This window comes from Pimephales promelas, chromosome 10 (assembly GCF_988280905.1).
Source record: "Pimephales promelas chromosome 10, fPimPro1.hap1.1, whole genome shotgun sequence".
NCBI classification, from domain to species: Eukaryota; Metazoa; Chordata; class Actinopteri; order Cypriniformes; family Leuciscidae; genus Pimephales; species Pimephales promelas.
In genome coordinates, this window is record NC_142778.1 from 28628581 (window position 1) to 28649595 (window position 21015).

The window sequence follows — 21015 nt, forward strand, 5'->3', positions numbered from 1 at the left end:
ATTTTCTTTGGCAATGCACCCGGCGCGTTAAGCATATGCTACCGCCGGCACGTCCAGCATGTAAATTACTTGGCCATGTTGAGAATGTTTGAGAGAAGTTTTGCGAGGTTAATAAGATAATGTTGTGATGCATCTCTCTGTGAATGGGGGTGGGGGTTGGGTGGGATTGTGGATGGGATTTTTGGATGAGCTCAGTCGAGTTTAGTATCCACCAGCTGTGAGGTGCATGTCGGAGAGGCTTAACTGTGGGATTCGCAAGGAAAGTATGCTGGGATTGTTGTTTTGCTTGTGCTGAGGTTTGCATGCTGTTTGCAGTTGTAATTACCACACTTTCAAAGTTTATCGTCCATGACTTACAATATTTCATAGTATTGCAATATTCCATACTGTGTTGTTTTTAAAAGAAGTCTCTTATGTTCGTCAAGACTGCATTTATTTGATCAAAAACAGTAAAAACAGTAATATTTGACATTTTTAAATGTAATTTATTCCTGTGAAGCTTAATTTCCAGCAGCCATTTTCCACTCTTCAGTGTCACATGATCTTTTACAATTCATTCTAGTTCTAATAGGCTGATTTGAGCAGCACAAAATCAGGACATTGGCTCGAGCATTTCAGAATGACCAAAACAGCATTTCAGATGCTGTGCAACAAGATCGGTCCACCGCATTATGCAGTCACATTACTCTTTTTGTGGCCCATCGAAGAATTTATTAAAATGGTAAATGTGTTTCCATCATATTTTATGCACATTTTCTCTTATCAGATACAAAAAATTATCCGACTCAATTGAGTGCGTTGTGTGTTTTTAGAATTTCTTGGTGTTTCGGCACTGAATTTTTTGTGCAATATTTCAAAATTCACATAAAAATAAGTGTATGGAAGCATGGCTAATGTTGAAAATAGTTGTGCTGCTTAATATTTTTGTTGAAACATCAATAAGTTTAGTCTTTCTTTCAGGATACTGAAAAGAACAGCATTAATTATTATTTTTTGTAATAGTATATAAATATAAGATCTTTTGATCCATTTAATGCTATCTTTCATTTCATTCATTTAATTAATAAAAACAAAAAAGTCCACCATTTGGATCTGGTCTTTAAGATGATGAAAAGCCCCCTGAATTATTTCAAATTCCTATCTGAATTGAATTTGAGTTGTTATCAAACAGGATGTACAACTTAATTTTGAATATGAATGTAAGAAAATTTGAATGAATTTAAATTCACGTAAATACTTGTAACTGTAATTTGTAGAGCCAGAAAAGCAAGTTTGTAGAAAGAAATTTTGACTGTTTTAAAAAACAAGTTTGGAGCTTAGTGCAGAGAGATAGGTTCAATGTGGACTGTGGCCAATATAATTCAAACTTAAATTCAGTGCATTTGGACCAAGACTTGGAACCTTAGATGAACCTTGTTTAGCTTATTTATTTCCATATGACCGTGGACGTAAGAATACGTTTCTGAGTCTTTCGCACCAAGGAATGGCGCCATGTGGTTCCAAAAAGTTGATGACTCATGCAGGGATCGAACCACCAACCTTGTGGTTACCATTCCGGAGCCTTTAAGTACACCACACAGCATCCACAAATGCTGTTGTCCACCTCAAGACCTTGTATTTTTCTTTTAATTCGATCCTTTATCCACAAAAATTGCCATAGTCTTGGAATCCAATGGTTTGATTCCCCAAGAGACTTCTGGCGGAATTCAACCGGCTTGAGCTGATGCTGAACTGCGGTCCATCTGGAGAGGCCGTGGAGAGCGGAGGGTTGAGCCCCAGAATATAATGTCAAAGATGCTAAAAGCAGACGCTCCGGAGGCTTGTGTTTGCGTGCGTCTGATATGAGGTGAGCGGGAATGGCGTTTGGAAGTGTTGAGGCTTACTGGTGAAAAGGGATTGATGAGGCTTCAGTCTGCTCAATGAAGCCTCCGGCTCATTACTGTAACCCCAGGACAGTGAAACAGCTGGACGCCTCTCCCCACCATATGCCTGCGTGTCATGCACCACTGACTGCTCTTTGTGCTTCTTATCCCACTTTACAGATACGCCGCAAAGTAAACAGGATTTACAGGCTACTTTCTGTTTCCCCCACCGCCTCTGCCAGCCTCCATGCTCTGGTTACCAATGCGCTTGCCGTGTGTGTGTCTGTGTGTTCGAGAGAAAAAGAGATCAATATAGTATTACTTTGCAAGATCTAGTTTCCTATGCAGTCAGCGATCTTGACTCCAATCGGTTAAGTCTGCTCCTTATTTGTGACAGGCGGATGTCTTGACTACAGAAAAGCTTGAACCGTGCGGAAAGGGGAATGATGATACAGGGTGTAAACGGCTGGAATGCACTATTGACAGACACACTGACCTACAAGTGTAAATGTGATTTGAGCTTATCAGCTGTCTAACACCACTATATTTATTTATGGTAGCAGTCCTGCAGATAAGCCAGCGATGCGTCAACACTGCACACCAGGAGCGTTACTTTTCTTTAGTGTCTGATTCCGTTCTGCCATAACAATCCACACTAGGATACATTCCTGCTGTACATGCACTCTTATGTTTGATGATTTTCATGCATAAATGGATTCGTCCACCTGCAGGCTTTGAAGTTAACGTGAAACTTTATGCACTTCATGGCCACATGCATTTGTTTTCGTCTTTCTGCATGGAAGCAAAGTTGTATTTAAAGGAGTAGTTCACTTTTAAAAAAACTTTTGCTGACAATTTACTCACCCCCATGTCATCCAAGATATCCATGTCTTTCTTTCTTCAGTCGAATAGAAATTAAGGCTTTTTGATGAAAACATTCCAGGATTTTTCTCCATATAATGGACTTCAATGGGAACCAAACAGTTCAAGGAACAAAAGACAGTTTCAATGCAAACTGCAAACTGTTCAAAGGGCTTTAAATGATTCCAGACGATGAATAAGGGTCTTATCAAGCGAAATGATCGCTCATTTAAAAAAAAAATAACAAAGTTTAAGTTTTAGAAGCTCAAATGCGTGTTCGTGACTCTCCTGTTCGAACTCGTTCATCAAAATGAACGAATCTTTTCCCAAGTCAACTCGTTCATTTCATTCGTTAAATGAACGAAATGACACGAAAAAAGATTTGTTCATTTTGATGAACGAGTTCGAAGGAGAGTCACGAACGCGCATCACAGAACAGAGCAAGACGACCATTTGAGCTTCTAAAACTTAAACTTTGTTATTATTTTTTTTTTAAATGAGCGATCGTTTCCCTTGATAAGACCCTTATTCATCGTCTGGAATCGTTTAAAGCCCTTTGAACAGTTTGCACTGAAACTGTCTTTTGGACCTTGAACCGTTTGGTTACCATTGAAGTCCATTATAAGGAGAAAAAATCCTGGAATGTTTTCATCAAAAACCTTAATTTCTTTCGACTGAAGAAAGAATGACATGGACATCTTGGATGACATGGGGGTGAGTAAATTATCAGCAAAAGGTTTTTTTTAAAGTGAACTACTCCTTTAAGGTACAGGGTTTATACATTGAATGCTTTTGAAGATGAAGTTTACTTCAAATCTATAAAAATACTTTTGTTATGGACAGAAGGTCTGATCACAGAATGTTCTGTGTGTGTTTTCTGTGTATCTATTCATAGAGACAGATTTTTTTTTTTCACACCACTCTCCCATTGTGATAACTAAGATCTATTTCAGAATATCTCACTGATAAAAAAACGCACTAAAACTTTAAAATAAATGTGGTTGATCGTTTTATTTTGGTCAGGATGTTTCTTCCTGTCTAAGTGGGTAGCTCTGGGCCATAAGAAACTGCAAAATGTGAACCACTTGCAAAAAAAAAATGCTTAAGTTACAAAAACCCTGAGTGATAATTATGCTTACAATTATAAGTAAGGGTTTGCTTAGCTTAAGGGGTTTGTTGCAAATGAGCACAGAACTTCTGCGAAAGGCTACACTACGTCTGACCTCTTGAAATCCAGCTGTTTGCCTTGCTTGTCACTTTAAGTGGTGACATCTTGACCTTGATCAGTCTGAGGGCATCTGGTGACCATGGAGATGGAAATGTACTGAAGAAATTCACACTAAGTGCCTTTAGGTCACAGCTTCTGTGTCCACCTCTAACCCTGTGATCTTAGGTTCACTCCATATCACTCTCCCTTGTTAATCTTAACGTTTCATCTATCCAGTTTATGTAATTCCTGCAGGTAAATACTGCAGGAATTAAGTATTTGGACACTTTTTTTTATATAACTATTAAAACCAAGTGGCATCTGCAAACAAATAATGTTACAGCTTCTATCACAACTAACTTTTAGATGTATTGGCTGGAGAGTGAGTTGGTTAAATCCTTTTGCAACAGCCACAGTGAAGTTTATTTCCATTGTTTCTCACTCGTTGTCTGTGTTAATGGAGTTTTACCTTAGGTGTTGCAACATTTCTATGTAAAAAATTAAAGTTACAAATAAGCCCGAGCCAAAAGGAAGCAGTTGATCTTTCAGCATGCTGCGTTGTAGGCAAATTCTCCGGTCTGTGGCGCAGGGCCAGGGGTGTGTGTTACAGTACAAAGAGGAGACCCGGGCCACGGAGTAGAATGAGACACCAGACACGTCTGCTTGACACTGAGCATAACCTTACCTTCATTCCTGCTGCATCACATACTGTTGTACACATCCAAACACGCCCACCATCCTCCTTCCGTTCGCCTCATCATCATTCTCGTGAAATCTTTCTTTGCACAGTACCGAGCATGTGCTTTTAATACATTGTAAATATATACACTGCTCAAAAAAATAAAGGGAACACTAAAATAACACATCATAGATCTGAATGAATGAAATAATCTTATTAAATACTTTTTTCTTGTTTTTACTTTTTACGTGTTTTTAAAGTGTTTTTTTTTTTTAGCAGTATATACACTCACCGGCCACTTTATTAGGTACATCTGTCCAACTGCTCGTTAACACTTAATTTCTAAGCAGCCAATCACATGGCGGCAACTCAGTGCATTTAGGCATGTAGACATGGTCAAGACAATCTCCTGCAGTTCAAACCGAGCATCAGTATGGGTAAGTAAGGTGATTTGAGTGACTTTGAACGTGGCATGATTGTTGGTGCCAGAAGGGCTGGTCTGAGTATTTCAGAAACTGCTAATCTACTGGGATTTTCACGCACAACCATCTCTAGGGTTTACAGAGAATGGTCCGAAAAAGAAAAAACATCCAGTGAGCGGCAGTTCTGTGGGCGGAAATGCCTTGTTGATGCCAGAGGTCAGAGGAGAATGGCCAGACTGGTTCGAGCTGATAGAAGGGCAACAGTGACTCAAATAACCACCCGTTACAACCAAGGTGGGCAGAAGAGCATCTCTGAACGCACAGTACGTCGAACTTTGAGGCAGATGGGCTACAGCAGCAGAAGACCACACCGGGTGCCACTCCTTTCAGCTAAGAACAGGAAACTGAGGCTACAATTTGCACAAGCTCATCGAAATTGGACAATAGAAGATTGGAAAAACGTTGCCTGGTCTGATGAGTCTCGATTTCTGCTGCGACATTCGGATGGTAGGGTCAGAATTTGGCGTCTACAACATGAAAGCATGGATCCATCCTGCCTTGTATCAACGGTTCAGGCTGGTGGTGGTGGTGTCATGGTGTGGGGAATATTTTCTTGCCACTCTTTGGGCCCCTTGGTACCAATTGAGCATCGTTGCAACGCCACAGCCTACCTGAGTATTGTTGCTGACCATGTCCATCCCTTTATGACCACAATGTACCCAACTTCTGATGGCTACTTTCAGCAGGATAATGCACCATGTCATAAAGCTGGAATCATCTCAGACTGGTTTCTTGAACATGACAATGAGTTCGCTGTACTCAAATGGCCTCCACAGTCACCAGATCTCAATCCAATAGAGCATCTTTGGGATGTGGTGGAACGGGAGATTCGCATCATGGATGTGCAGCCGACAAATCTGCGGCAACTGTGTGATGCCATCATGTCAATATGGACCAAACTCCCTGAGGAATGCTTCCAGCACCTTGTTGAATCTATGCCACGAAGAATTGAGGCAGTTCTGAAGGCAAAAGGGGGTCCAACCCGTTACTAGCATGGGGTACCTAATAAAGTGGCCGGTGAGTGTATATACTTAAATACTGGTTACTGAATTCTGAATCGTGCAAAAGTTTGAGGTCTGACTTTAAAAAAAGACATTTATAATGTTACAAAAGGTTTTAAATAAATGCTGTTTTTTTACTTTCTATTAATCAAATAATCTTTAGAAATGTATCATAGTTTTCACAAATATATTAAGCAGCACAACTGTTTTTAACATTAATAATAAATAAATGTTTCTTGTGCTGTAAATCAGCATTTTAGAATGATTTCTGAAGGATCATGTGACACTGATGACTGGAGTAATATTGGGTTATTTTTAAAAACACTTTCTAAACATCACATTTCAGGAATATTATGGGTTAAATAAATGTAAATTTCATGTACTGCTGATATCAGAAGTACATGGAATGATGTACATTCGTATTATTGCTTATTATATTATATTTACTTTCATTCATTTTTAAAAGGGGTAAAGTAATAATGGCCTTTTCACTTCATCAAATAGGTCTGTAGGTGCAGCATCGATTACCGTCGATGATAGCTTCATCAAAACGATGGCTTTTTAATTCAAATATTTCCAAATGTGACATTTTTACTTTCTATTGTAGCACGGAGGTTGCATTTATTCACAAAAAATGTGGTCGAGATGCATGTTTGGATTTATTAGTTTGCCACAGAGAAGGTTTGTTTGCAGCTTTGATAGCAGCAAATCACACCCGCGGCCTCGTGAAGGAACACACACTGTATGACGTTTTCATTCGAGCAGAATTTCACAATGATCACTAAACTTCAACATACATGTTTGTTTCTTGGTGTTATCAGATCATCAGCGCTTTGTTTACAGCCCAAAGAGAGAGTGTGTGTGGATGGTTGCCAGGTTGGGAAGATTAACAAAAATGCTGGACAGAAAAAGGGGGTAAGCTCAATTTGGGGGGTTTACACTCTTGAAATCTGGCAACTCCAAGCAGGAAAGATTTGATTTCAGTAGAAACATGCTGGTCAATATCGCAACAATTATTTTGAATTAATTAAAATACGATTCATCGTGCAGTCCTATCGTAGACCAGAATTTCTTTTGTTATATATATATTCTTGACAGACTTTATTGGTGCAAACCTGTTCACTTTCACTGCATGCGCACCTTCGCAGTCTGCTAAACTTCTTTCCACAGACGAAAGAAAACCATACATGTTTGAAACAACATGGTGAATAAATAGTCCCTTTAGTTACTGGAATCAACACAAGATCAGATGTGTTGAATGTTTTTGTGGTAATGGTTAAATCATTAAGTAATTGCCTGTAAAGCTATTGCAGATCTTGCTTTTGGACAAAAAGTTCAACAAAAACAATTGTAACTCTCAGTAACTTGCCATCCTCTCAGTCCTCTTTCTGTGCCGGATGCTGCTTTCACTGATTTAAAGAGCTGAACACCTTGCAGAACTATTGCATTTTTAACTTTGTTCCTCTTGAAGTTCATTTATACTGGCCTAATGTTGCCTAGCCATGTAATCTTATTAGCCGCCTCGACCCACTGCCAGGCCAACACTGCCCCCTGGCAGCACCAGAAACCAATCTTTAATGCTGCTGCTTTTCTTTCTACATGTGCTTTTTTGAGCCCCCTTACTCAGTTGAGTCTGACCTGCAGTATAATTTATCCCACCTTCCCATCGAAGTCATGCCACATTGACCCCGCCGTGCCTGCTGAGTTCTCCTGGCTCTTGAATGCTGACCATGGGGTCAAAAGGTCAGGGGTTCAAGGTTCTGAACGGCTAGCTTTTGGCCGTACACCTGAGCTGGTCTTGCGACCTCTGTGACCGGGGCCGCAGCACATTCAGGTAGGCGCTCTACTGTGTATGTGACGTAAAATAGTATAATGTTGCTTTGGCTTTCACTGCGCCACTCTGTCCAGCATGAACTGCTCACCGGCAGCGTAAACAAAAGCAAAGTGGGCTCTCGAGGGGAAAGAGGGAGAAAAGAAAAGAGAAGGAGACGGAGAGACGAGGAGGAGGGGAACCTGGCTACCTGCAACCTCTCCTGCTGGGCTTCTCAATTATACACACACCAGGGCAGCTAAATGCATTAGGACCTCAGCTGTATACATGATACAAAACTGGATACACACACAAACACACTTGAGCTCTTTGGGGATGGGATGGGATGGTCAAATGCTGCAGGATGTTAACGCCACATACAGAAAATAGTCATTGCATGCCTACACACACACGCGGAAGCGTGCCAGGGCGCCTAAATACATTTGGACTGGAACCACACAGCCTGTTATTAATATTTGATAGAGTTCTCCATTAGCTTTCTGTGTGAATTCAGGTGGTTTGTGGCAGTTAGGGACAGGGACAGTGGGTGAGCCGTATAATTACTATTATCTAAATTCCATTTCTGAACGCGGCCCTTCCCGCGCCGTCCTCAATCAGCGCTGTATTAAGTATGGAGTTCTTGGTGAAGTGGCTCCACTGTGAATTTTCAATATTTAAAATCCACTCTCTGCATTTTAATCCCTCTCACTTATTAATGCATTTCAATCTAAAGGCCATAAACCCGCTTAACTCTTTGCATTCCCGAGGTCAACGGTCCAGATTCTAGTCCATATACCGCGAGGATGTGAGAAACATGATTTCGAGTTTACGGGGTGACACGTTTTCGTTCAATATGTCTGTCCTGACTGATTGCATACAACCTCTTGCTGTGACCTTCAGCGCTCGTCACTCTAGAGATTTGTAGATATTAAAAGGTATTTGTGCATGTGTAGAGGAGTGTGTGGGTGGTCGCTGGGGCCGATCTTTCTTTAGTCTGTCATCTCTGGCCCTTATCAGGGTCGGTTTGGCAGGGTACACAGACAGAAACATTAATGTGTCCACCTTACTCGTCTCTTAAAAAATGGGGGATAACCAGTAAGAATGGGAACTAGAACCAGTTCTTTAAAAAAAAGGGCTAAAGATATATTTAAAAATATATACGTTTTGTTATATCACTTATAAATGATCTATGATGACTAGAAAGTAAAAAAACAGCATTTATTTTGCAATCGAAATCTTTTGTAATCTTATAAATGTATAATTACTTTCTTACATGCAAAAAATACCCAAAACTTTTGAACACTAGTGTGTTATCTGAACACTGTACTATGTACTGAATATCCAGTTTCACCGCAAAAGAAGTGCTGCTTTGTTGGCTTACAATCTAAATTGAGTGAATTTCATGGTGAAATCATACAAAGACAATAAATAGACTATTACTTTCTATTGCTTTGTCTTTTCAAAACTGTTCCAGCGTAGTCTCATTTGTCTGCAATCTGTTCCATTATGATTCACGTCCCTAATAATGAACTGTCGCTAGTGGTGAACTTTTTTTTTTTCTTCACCCAGTCCACTGTTTTTGTGTCTCTGCTGTATACATGTGTGTATATATATATATATATATATATATAAATATATAACAACTGTCTATCAGTCCTCATATACTGGGCTGTTTTTTTTTTTTTTTTTTTTTTTTTTTTTTTAAACAGAGCATTATATGGCACAAAGTGTGTGTGTGTGTGTCTGGGTACATGTGTTAGCGTGCGTGTCCCAGGTTGAGTTGTCCACTGAGAACAGATGAAAGCAACAAGGCCTGTGACTGATCCATTTGTCCTGATCAGGGGAATTCTACCTCCCTCTCTCTCTCTCTCTCTCTTTCTCTCTTTCTCTCTTTCTCTTCCTCTCGCCATGCGTGACCCAGTTTTCCTGTCTCTCCCTTCTTTCCCAAAGTCCCCTCTGAAGGCAGGCCTACAGAGAGCTGGCAAGGGGACAATGTGTATGTGCGTCTGTGCCATTAAGTATCCTGCTAAATATAATTGTGTGTGCTAATATGAGGTTCATTTTCCTGGCCAGCATTTGATGTTCCTGAATCAATACCGTTTCCTTTTTGCCCACATGTAGATGCCCTTGGCATTGTTAGGGGGGAGGTGAAGTGGGGTAGAGAATGGCTCAGTCATGGCATGTTGGCAGGACTTTGTGGCGTGGCCGGCCCTCTGAAAGGGCCCCATTCTGGGTCTGAGAGTTGCTTTTTGTCTGCCTCTCTGAAGGAGGTGAGAGCCGTTCTTTCAGTGGCGCGGCTGCGCTGAGAACAGAGGGGCCCGCGCACCACCGCAGCCCCATCAGGAGAGCCCGCCGAAGAAAAGAGCCCTTTATTCGTCGAGGATAGAGACAGAAAAAACACCCATCTCTCCAAAGCACAAACAACACATACTGTTCACACTCGCTGACTTCTGCTAGCGTGACAGGTGATAAACCGCCACCACGCCCTCCGCACCCCAGCCCTTTTCATCTGCACTCAGCACGGGACCTTAGCACCCTATCAGACGTCCCGAAGTTTTCTATCATCATTTATTACAGGAATAGTTCATTCTAAAATGAAAATGTCATTTGCTAACCTTCATATCTTTGCAAAACTGGTTTGAATTTCGGAAGGACGTGTTCAATAATGTGACTGGTTCTTTTTTTAATGGGGTGGTTATTTTGTGTCAAATATTTAAAAAAAAATTTGAAATACCTTTCTATATTAAGCTTCAAAATTATTCAAAGATATCATAAAAGTGATCTTAAATGACTTGTGCACTTTAAATTAGTTGGAACTTTTAGTTCTTTACTGATGATCTTGCTGCTGCAACCATATTGATTATTAAAACTTGAGAACCGAATCAGTGATTCCAGAACGAATCGTATAGACCAGGGCTGAATCCGAAATCGCACCCTATACCCCCATTATTTGAGGGGACAGCCATTTGTAGTGGTGTCCGAAACCATAGTGGATGTTACTCCTTCTATCCCACAATGCACCGCAATGACGAGTGTACAGCCAATGTACTTTCAACAGCTGTCCGAATTCACTCACTTGTTTTCACTCACTCCTTCAAGTGAACTGTATTAAAGCAGCATTATGTTATTTTTGAAATTTTGCTCTCGGGGTCCCCCTACAGTTGGGAAACAGTATTGTCGTCTACTCCTGTCATAAAATCTTTCATGGTTACTCTAGGGAATACACGCGTGCATTTGTTGACAAGCGATACCCCGAACTCTGCAGAAGGAAGGAGTTCATCTTGGGCAGACTGCCAGCGTTGCGTGTGAAATGTCTTCATCCCAGGTACATTGCCATATATTTCAGCATGTCTTCTGAATATAGTGTCATGGGCTTTATTTTTTTCAAACGTCAAAAGATCACGTAGCTCACGTTTACAAGCCAAGAGTCTTTATAGTAACGTTAGCCTATTGGCTACGGTTTTCCATAATGGATATGCTAATTCAATTCAATGTTTGGTGGTAGAAAATAGCCATGTCGTCAATATTATAATATCAAGCTACCATAAATGAATCTGCAAATTTGAAAAATCGATTTGCATTATAGCCTGAGGCAAGACACTTTCACCAGAAAAACAAGTAACAAACATGACTTTCAGCCTGCAGACATAGGATAGTAATCCTGACCGATTATTTTGTCGTCTAATCATGTATTATTTACTTGCAAGAATGTAGCGTCTACCAAACTCGGTAATTAGTATACTTTCACGTCTCGAGCCGGCTCTACGGGGATGCTTGAGTGTCTTAAGCGCCCTCAAAAAAAAGCAATGCAGTCTATATTGAATGAAGCGTGGGGCGAAGCTACACAACACATTACCAACAGTACATTTATGCTCTGTTTCTAACGCACTTCACATTTGGTTTTACTTGCTACTTCAGCCATGACAACATACAGACATAAAAAATAAAAATAAAAAAAACGCTCGTTGGGCTCTTGCGTCGGAATTTGAGGAAATGGGGAAAGTGACGTAAAGCAGTCGAATTTTGTAGTTATTTTTGTGCTCGGGTTCCTACCCACTCCCCGAACTTATAGAGTGTCGGTAAAAGCGATACAGACCACGTCAGGCTGTGGCAGACCGGTCATTCAACCTATTGTAAGTCGATGTACCATCTCAAGGGTTTTGGAAAAAGGTAGGACTAAGGTAGGGAGTAGTGAATGACGGTTTAGGGGGCGATTTTGGATTCAGCCCAGGTTTTTGAACTGAATCAGCTGATTCATTGCAAAGATCTGACAGAAGAAAAAAATCTGCTGCTTTATTTGTTACTTCTTTTATGAACTACTTCAGATGTTGATATTTTTAGTGGATAACGACTTAAATTTTGGTCTGTTCAACACACAAAGCTATTATATTTCTTCAGAAGACATGCACATTATTTTATGACGTTTATTATACTTTATTATAATTTTATTATACTTTTATTATACTTATACTTGTTTTTGGAGCTTGATGGTCCCTCTCACTCAATGTCATTACAAGAAATAAAATCATACAAGTTTAGACTGACACGAGAGTGAGTAAAAGATCATATTTTGGTGAGTGTGACGTTGGACAGAATGGCCTACACAGGAAAGATTCACTAAGTTTTGTGCTATGTAACCGCTTGCTCGTGAAACTCGAGGATTTACGACGGAATATTACAACCTGCCGCAGAAACTTGCGCACATTTTGACAGAGTGAGAGAGCTAGAACACCATTAGCATTCACGGACGTTGTTTGGCACTCCAGCCGCCCCTCTGCGTCGAATCAGGCGTCGTTGATTAATTTCAGCCTATTAGCACCCCCTACCCTCCCCCCGCCCCTCCCAGGTTAATTCCCCACGCCAGCGAGCAGGAAAGGGGGCTGCGGGTGTGAGCGATGGTGCAGGGGGTTGCAGGGGAGCACGTTGTTGTCAGGACTGTATTAATGAGCGCACCGCTCAGGTCCCGTGGACAGGGGGACGGTGTTCCTGGCTGCGTACGGCGACGGCGGCTCTGTCGAGGCCTGGCCTAGATTCTGCCCTCACCGGGGAGCAGGAGGATCCAAGGACTGACGCTGATCACCTGACAGCGGCCCCACTGCTGCGAGAGTGTGTGTATGCACGTCTGTGTGTGAGAAAGAAAAAAGGCAGTTAAGAGAGGACGCAAGTGCTGGGGTGGGGAAATGTTTTTTGTTTTTGTTTTTTTGCCGGTTTCTGTCTCTGAATAATTTTGGAGATGGTGTCATGTGAAGTGTTGATCAGTGGTAGATATTTTCCCACTTTTCCTTTCCGTTATATTCCATAATAAGAGCTGTAATATTGTTCCTCTACAAAAACAGCACTTGGATGCAAACCTCATTCAGATCTCGACTCCACATCCGAGGCTGCTGTGATATTGCAAAGAAAGTGGCACAATATCTAGTTTTGATCTCTCACGGTCACACACCTGGATGTGCTGCACCTGGACTGCATGCTTGCGCTTCCTGTTGAGCTTCCACATTTAGTCCAACTACACGATCCATTGTGCCATCAGAAATGAAATACAATTAAGTATCACCTGGATGATGACCCTGGATCATCTGTTTTCTTATTATATTCATTGGTATATTAAAATGGATGACTTTTGTTAATTTTACGTTATTGGTACTGTACATGGGCATGACTTGGAACATGAGTTTTATTGTCTTCCTCTATTTAGAGTGTTACATATTGCTCACAATATGTTTGTAAAGTAAAATTTACTATTTTAACCGGGGTGGTGATGGCGGGGTGGTAGTGGATGAGACACATGCCTTTGGTGTGAGAGACCCGGGTTCGAATCCACTGTGAGACACCAATGTGTCCCTGAGCAAGACAATTAACCCCTAGTTGCTCCAGAGGTGGGTGACCTCTGACATAAACGGAAATTGTAAGCAGCTAAATGAGTAAATGTAAAATGATCAAAATAAATCATATTTTACCTCAGTTGTAGCTTAAAATAAGGTTTAGTCCACTCCCTTGACTGTAAAACATAAATTTGTATCATTTTTATCAGGACAAACTTTGAAGGACTTTTTAAGATGGACCCAGAAAAAACGTTCATGGTTTTGACAAGAATAATTAAAGAATCTTTTATAGTTATTATGCATATATAAGATTAAGTTGAATGTTTGTGTTTATTGTGTTTTGGATTCATTGAATGTTCATTCGATTGATTGATTGATTGAATGAATGTGAAACAGCCTGTGAAACAATAGTCTTACAACTGCTTCTATTTACAATAAGTTTTAATTTGTTAACATTAGATAATTTGGAATGTATCATGAAATAATGCAAGTGTCAAATTGAGTTCTCTTTCGCTGTGCTTGAATGGGTTAAATCATTAAAATGTGCACACGGGAATCGATAAGCGGAATTCAAATTTGCTGATTCCCGACTTGAAGTATCCGATTCCCAAATTGGAATCGATTTTCATTTCCCAACCCTACTCTTTAGGATCACTTGAAAGTGAAGTTTCAGGTAACGTGAAACTCAGGACTGCTGAAGCAGGTTGGATATAAACTTTGCAGAACAGTGGGTCTCCAGGAGCAGGGTCGAAGACCTAATAATAGTACTCAATGACTAACATTGATTAATGATGTAAAAATGGTTGTTTAATGGTGAGACCAGAGGTAAACGATTTGTAGCTTTGTTATTGCAAAGTGTACAGAAAAATGCAAAAACGTGTCCCATTACAAAACTTTTAGAGGGCAACAAAGCCTAATATATGTTATCCATGGCATTCACTTCAGCCACAGATTGCACAATAGTTCATTTTATTTCATTTTAGTCCCAGCATTTGGTTTCATGGTGTGCAAACGACAGCTTTCAAACTAATCCAGCAATCAACTTTACAGTCAATTGAACTGAAGTCTGCACCAAAACCTGGATTGATCACAGGGTGCATTGTGGGACACAATCTGTTCTGTTAAGGATGCCATAGGTTGGTGCTCTCATAACTGTGCGAGATACAACGCAAGCTTGTGAGTGCATTATAAGAAGTGTGGTCTGCCGTTCAGGCACACGGTGTTGGCTGGCCCACTGAGGTGCTATAAATAGCTGTCATCAATATCTTCTTCTCAACCTCCTCACGTTCCCAATCCACTCAGGACGGCTCCTCTAATGGCATTAAATTTTCAAAAGAGCTGAGTCCACTGCGCCTCTTCGTGCCCACATCCGCCCAACAGGAGAGCGAATGAGAGAGCGATGGAACGAGAAGAAAGAGTCACAGTAAGAGAACGAAAGACTCGGATGTGGTAGAATTCAGTTAGATACTGAATATGCAAGCTTTTAAAAATGGAGATTCAATGTAGGCTGTGGAAAGATGGGGACATGTAGATGTGCCCAGTGTCCATATAGACTAATTCTCTACTCTGTTGTGAATAATGCATTAGCACTTTAATCATCCTCCACGGCCGCCCGCTGTGCCACGCCGCTGTCATGGTGGTCCGGACAGTGCCCGCTGTGGCCCCTTCACCGGTGCCCTCTGCCCTGACCTGGGACGTTTAGCTGTGTCAGGCAAACGCACCATCGCAAGAGATCCCGACCCTCGCCTCTGCCTACAACTTGTCCTAGTCTAATCGATTACTCCTGAGCATGCAAGATAATGGGACACACACACACGGTTACACACGTTCGGCTTGTCTCCTGTCCGCTGACCCCAATGACCTTTTCTGCTTTTGAGAGATGTCGGTTCTCTGCTGTATGTGACCTCACAGTGGACACTAGTTAAATATACTGGTACTAAGGAGAATTAATCACATTTCAAGAGAGTTATCTTTCTTTTTAGTTTCTTTTTTTTTCTTAATTCCTGATGGGATGGGTCATTATGGTCGACTACTTGACCAACTATTTCAGAAGGTTCTTTTTACATTTCTGTTGTATCTTATACTCCCCTTTTTTTTTTTACTTTTTTTTTTATAAATCTTTTGACTACTACTAGTCCAATAAGTAAATTAGGCAAACATATCTAAGCCAATAAATAAAATGAAAGACAAATTATTATCAGACTCCAAATTCCTAGTTATGTTGTTGAAATGAAATGAAACTCGATTTATCCATAACCATATTTTGTCTCTTTATTTTGATTCTTTTTTCTTTTACTAATAAAAAAAAACGTACTTTTGTTTGTTACCCTGTAGGAAAGCGGCTGCAGGAGTGGATCTGTGTGATTCTGTGCCTCTCGCTCTTCATTGTAAACCTCTCCTTCCTCCTCCTCAACTTCTCCACGGTGCACATCTACAAAATCATCTTTGGCATCGGTAAGTCTTGCACTCTTACATCCTGTTTTCTGATAAAGTTCTGCTGTCAATATCTGTAGAGAAACCCATTGGTTGTAATGGATGCTGTTTTGCATGTTTTGGTCGCCTTTATTTCAGTACTTTATTTCAGTACTTTATCGCGCTCTTTAAGAGCACTAAATTCGAGGCTTCTGGTCATTCCTAGGATATCCAGATCCACCAAAGGAGGGAGAGCATTTTCACATTTAGCTCCGAAGCTCTGGAATAGCCTTCCTGATATTGTTCGTTGCTCAGACTCACTCTCCCAGTTTAAAACTAGACTAAAGACGCATTTATTTAGCCTGGCATTCATATACATTTTTTATCTTACAGTTACTGTAAATTTGGCCTCTAGTTCATAAACGCCAAAGGAGAACTTTCCCCCGACTGAGCCTGGGTTCTCCCAAGGTTTTTTTTTTTCTCCATTGGTTCATCTGATGGAGTTTTAGGACACCATCGGGTCACTTGATGGAGTTTTTTGGTTCCTTGCCACTGTTGGCTTTTGCTTGCTCAGTTGGGGATATTCAAAATAAATGACCCATCATACCATTGGCTCTACCAATCTTGATTTTCTTTTTTCATGAATAAACAAACACTGTGATGTTGTCTTGATTGATATTGTGAAGCAGCTTTGATCTGTATTGTGAAAAGCGCTATGTAAATATATTTGACTTGACTTGACTTACTCACTAAAATCAATCCCTTTCTTTATTTCTTTCTTTCACTCAAAGTGACTGGTGTTGTGACGGCAGACTTTGCGTCTGGAATGGTACATTGGGCAGCTGATACATGGGGCTCAGTGGACATCCCAATAATTGGGAAGGTAAGAACCAAGGCCTATGCATAGATCAGAACTTCCAATGTATGTATGGCATAACTATCCCTATATTGCCCTGCCAAATGAATATGATTGGCTGTAGGTATGTTGTCACATTTAGGTACAATGGCACCATGTTTCTGGCACACATGCATTGCCCACACACTCATATGCACAGTGTGGTCTCTAAGCGTAGTATCTTGTTTGATTTTAACAAATTACCCTGTTTAATTTTCATATCAGCTTTTGCTCTATTGGCCTGTTGTGGTTTACCAGGCTCAAAAACGGCGAGTGTGAAATGCCATCTCCACCCTGGGGATTTCAACCCTTCCTGCTTTCCTGGAGCACCACATCTTAACCCCACCCACTCTCAACCCCAAAGGGTGCTGGAGATACTCAGGAGGGTTGCATTAATGCATGGTACGGTCGCACTCTCCTTGCCCAATCAGAGAAAAGGTCACCCCCTCACTGTCCAATTAAAAAGCAGCCGACACTTGCTTTCTGTGTCGGACAAGTAGGGGCCACGAATCTGGGAGCATTTATGTGTTTTTGTGCTGACAGGGGTCATTGTGCTATTATGTGGAAGGGGGCAGTAGACTGGCAGTGGAAAAATGGCTAACCTAAGCTAAATCTGGTCCCATGTGCCAATTATTAGGCTACTTCCTGAAAATATGCAGTGTTAAATTTGATTACCGCGAAAAGAAAATGACAAGTGTACAGGTTTAGCGATGATCAGAATCCACCTGACAAAGAGTGTGACCATGAAATGTTCACAGTTAGAGGCCTGTCCTTTGAGCAACACCAATTTTTTTTTTTCTTCTATTTTTCTCTGGCTGATGTTTGCTGCATAGAGATGGTGTCCTCTAGGTCTGGGTGGAATGATGCTTTAAACTTTACAAATAGTCTACTATAGAATATTAACTTTCTTTATTATTGCCTTTAAATAAAAAATAAAACACTAAAATCAAGTTTACAAGGTAGTTTAAGCATTACAGCATTATAATGTATTGTGTTAAAAATGTATATTCACATTGAGATTTGCTAAAGATTACTTTTAACATTTTTATTAAATTATCTTATGCCTAATTCAGATTACATGATTTTAGCCCGATTTTGGCACGATCCGTTTAACGTAGGGTGTCGTGGGGATTCGTAAACGACAACTGGCGTCTGGACGCAAAATTCGATCGTATCATCTCGTATAGTGTGTAATAGTGGGCGACAACCTACAACCTGCTATGCTTCACAACATCACGACAAAAAGACTAGCATGTTTAATTTTTTTAACGGTCGTCCACGACGGTTCCGTCACATGTATGAGGTTGACCAATAGGAGCACAGAAGCTTTTCCGTACACAACTTTCAAAAATGGCGAAACGAAAAAGAGACGATTGTGCTAACGTTAAAACTAAAAGTAAAAATATAAAAGAAAACAATATTTTACCTCAAGTTCTCTTTGGAGGATTGACCGCCCATACTGTCCTCTTCGAGCAATCCAGGAACGTGTCCATTGTCGGGTTTTCTTTCTTTTTTTTCACTTTTTTCTGAACATAGGACAACCAATACAACACTCACCGCTTCATCCATTGTTTGTTCACGTTCGCTTCCGGAAGTCACTCGCTACTAGTTTCGCCTTCTCAAACACGTGATCCGCGATGGATCATCCGGATCCGAGACGGCATGCTTCCTGATGTCTGGTATTTAACTTCCCGATGACTGGTCAGGAAGCAAGTCTGTGTAGTCTGACGTGTCTTGTCCACGACATGACAAGATTTTTGAACTCAAAATCGCGTAGTCTGACACAGTGACTATCGTAACAGACCAAAAAAATTGTGTAATCTGAACCAGGCATTAATGTTTTTAAAGATTAATAAGTGAGTAGTGGGTGATAATGATGGTAATGGTAATCTAAATGTAAAAATAGCGGAAATTACCATGTACCATTAAATATTTACTGTTAATTGAAGAATCTGTAAAATTGTCCATCATGACTCTATACTGCCCATGCCTAGTGCCCTGCTTCTATAAAGAGGGCTGTGTTTACATGCTGGTCAGTGAGGCCCTGAGTTGTCCTACATGGCCAAGACTTTGAGGCCGAGATCAGGTTCATCTGAACGGCCCATCCGGATACGGCAGAGGGCCCCGCGTTCTCTCGCTTTCATCATTGTCCGTCTGTGCTGTAAAACGGCTCGTCCACACCTCCCCACCGTGAAGGGGTTTCCACTGGGCTCCGCAGCCACCGCCGATCCTTCTGCTGTCGAGGATAATTAGGATTCGCCACCTGGGAGTGATCGAACTTCAAAAAAAGCGAGGGAATTTACAGACATCCAGAACGCAGCGCTTTAAGACCCTTAACCAGCAGATTAAAGGCAGCACTTAGCAGACCGATATATATGGCTTTTTGTCCACATGTTCAAACAAGAATCGCCAACTTGAGGGAGAATCATTAATGACCATGATTAAACAGGCACTTAAGAGCAAAGAGCGTAGGGAGGAGGAAAAAAGGCGAGAGAAATGAAATGGATCTCTCATGTGTGCTCTAGGTTAAGGGTGGGGGAGGACGGGCTCCGGTCTTCAGCTGGGTTGCTAGGGCAATCCGAAGATGTGAGTCGTGATTAGGCGGAAGGCGAGTGAGGCGAGGCAGGCCGTTAAACGGTGTGGGATTAGCGGTGGCGAGGCACAGGTTTGCCGGTGAGTCGGCGTGCACACTGTGTGCTGTCTGGGGCTTAGCGCTCTTTTAATCTCGCGCACAGAGAGACTGAAAGGAAACGAGGAGAACAGGAGGGAACATAATTGTCGAAATATCAACAGATAGTTTTCTCCGCTCCAGCAGAGTGTCGCCACGTCCTCTCAGATATAGGTGTGATTGAGTTCAGCCCACAAACACGCGATAATGACATTTTTCCCCCCGTGCTCTGTTTCTGAAACGCTATGGTAATGTGGCTCCAAACGATTCCTCCTTTTTATGTGGAAAATAATTTACCTTCATTCTTGTATTTTCCTTTGTGCTTATACGATTCTTTCTCTTACTCGCTTTCATTTTGCAGCACCCGTGCGGTCACAGACGGGCGCCCGTCTCAAAGCAGCGCTCCTGGGCGTGAGTGACAGGTGCTGCTGGGTTATGGTTTTTCATGATGCTGGATCTGAGCCGTGGGGAAGTGCTGTTTAATGCCAGGTTATCTCTCCGCTCCGTAACGTGGAGCTCGTGCCGCATGCGCCATCTTTCATTTAGGCCATAGAACCGCCAACGCGCCAATTTGCGTATATCAGTCAACATCTAACCCCACCCAACCCTGTCTTTTGACCAGACTCGGGTGAAATCTGCCTCTCTGCATTTTCAATGCTGATTTTTGTGGAAAATCTGTGGAATGGATGTAAACACGGTAAAAGCCGTTCTACACTTTTATTAGTACTGATGTGCAAAAGTGCATATTTTCAAAATTGACTAGTCGATGGTTTTCCTGAACTAGTGGACTAATTAGTAACTAGAAGTACTGTATAATTAATATTGAGTAGAGCTGTCAAACGATTAATCACGATTAATCGCATCCAAAATAAAAGTTTGTGTTTGCATAATATATGTGGGTGCACTGTGTTATTTTGTATATATAAATACACATGCATGCATATTTAAGAAAAGAATATTTTTTATATATAAAATATGTATATTTATATATAGTATAAATTGTCTAAAAATCTATATACAGTATATACATGAAAATATTTCTTAAATATATACAAGCATGTGTGTGTGTGTGTATATATATATATATATATACACAGTGCACCCACATATATTATGTAAACACAAACTTTTATTTTGGATGCGATTAATCGTTTGACAGCCCTACTATTGAGGCTTGATTGGGTTCCCCTGTTCGGACATGTTTTCTAAGACTTTGCACAAGGCACATTCTTTTGTTAGATGAGTTTAATGAAATGGAACAGATTGCACTTGATTTTAAAAAGGTTGAATTATGTTTTACTTGACATGCCATCTTA

The 21015-nt window shown here is 40.9% G+C and overlaps 1 protein-coding gene across 1 annotated transcript in view; it reads left to right on the forward strand.

The window, feature by feature from the left end:
• The window catches only part of peds1a (plasmanylethanolamine desaturase 1a), a 31848-nt gene that overhangs the window by 3051 nt on the left and 7782 nt on the right, over positions 1–21015 (forward strand). Inside the window, exons 3-4 of the mRNA XM_039692833.2 lie at positions 16059–16178; positions 16928–17019. Of these exons, the coding sequence (XP_039548767.2) occupies positions 16059–16178; positions 16928–17019 (212 nt within the window). The remainder of the gene's footprint in view (positions 1–16058; positions 16179–16927; positions 17020–21015) is intronic.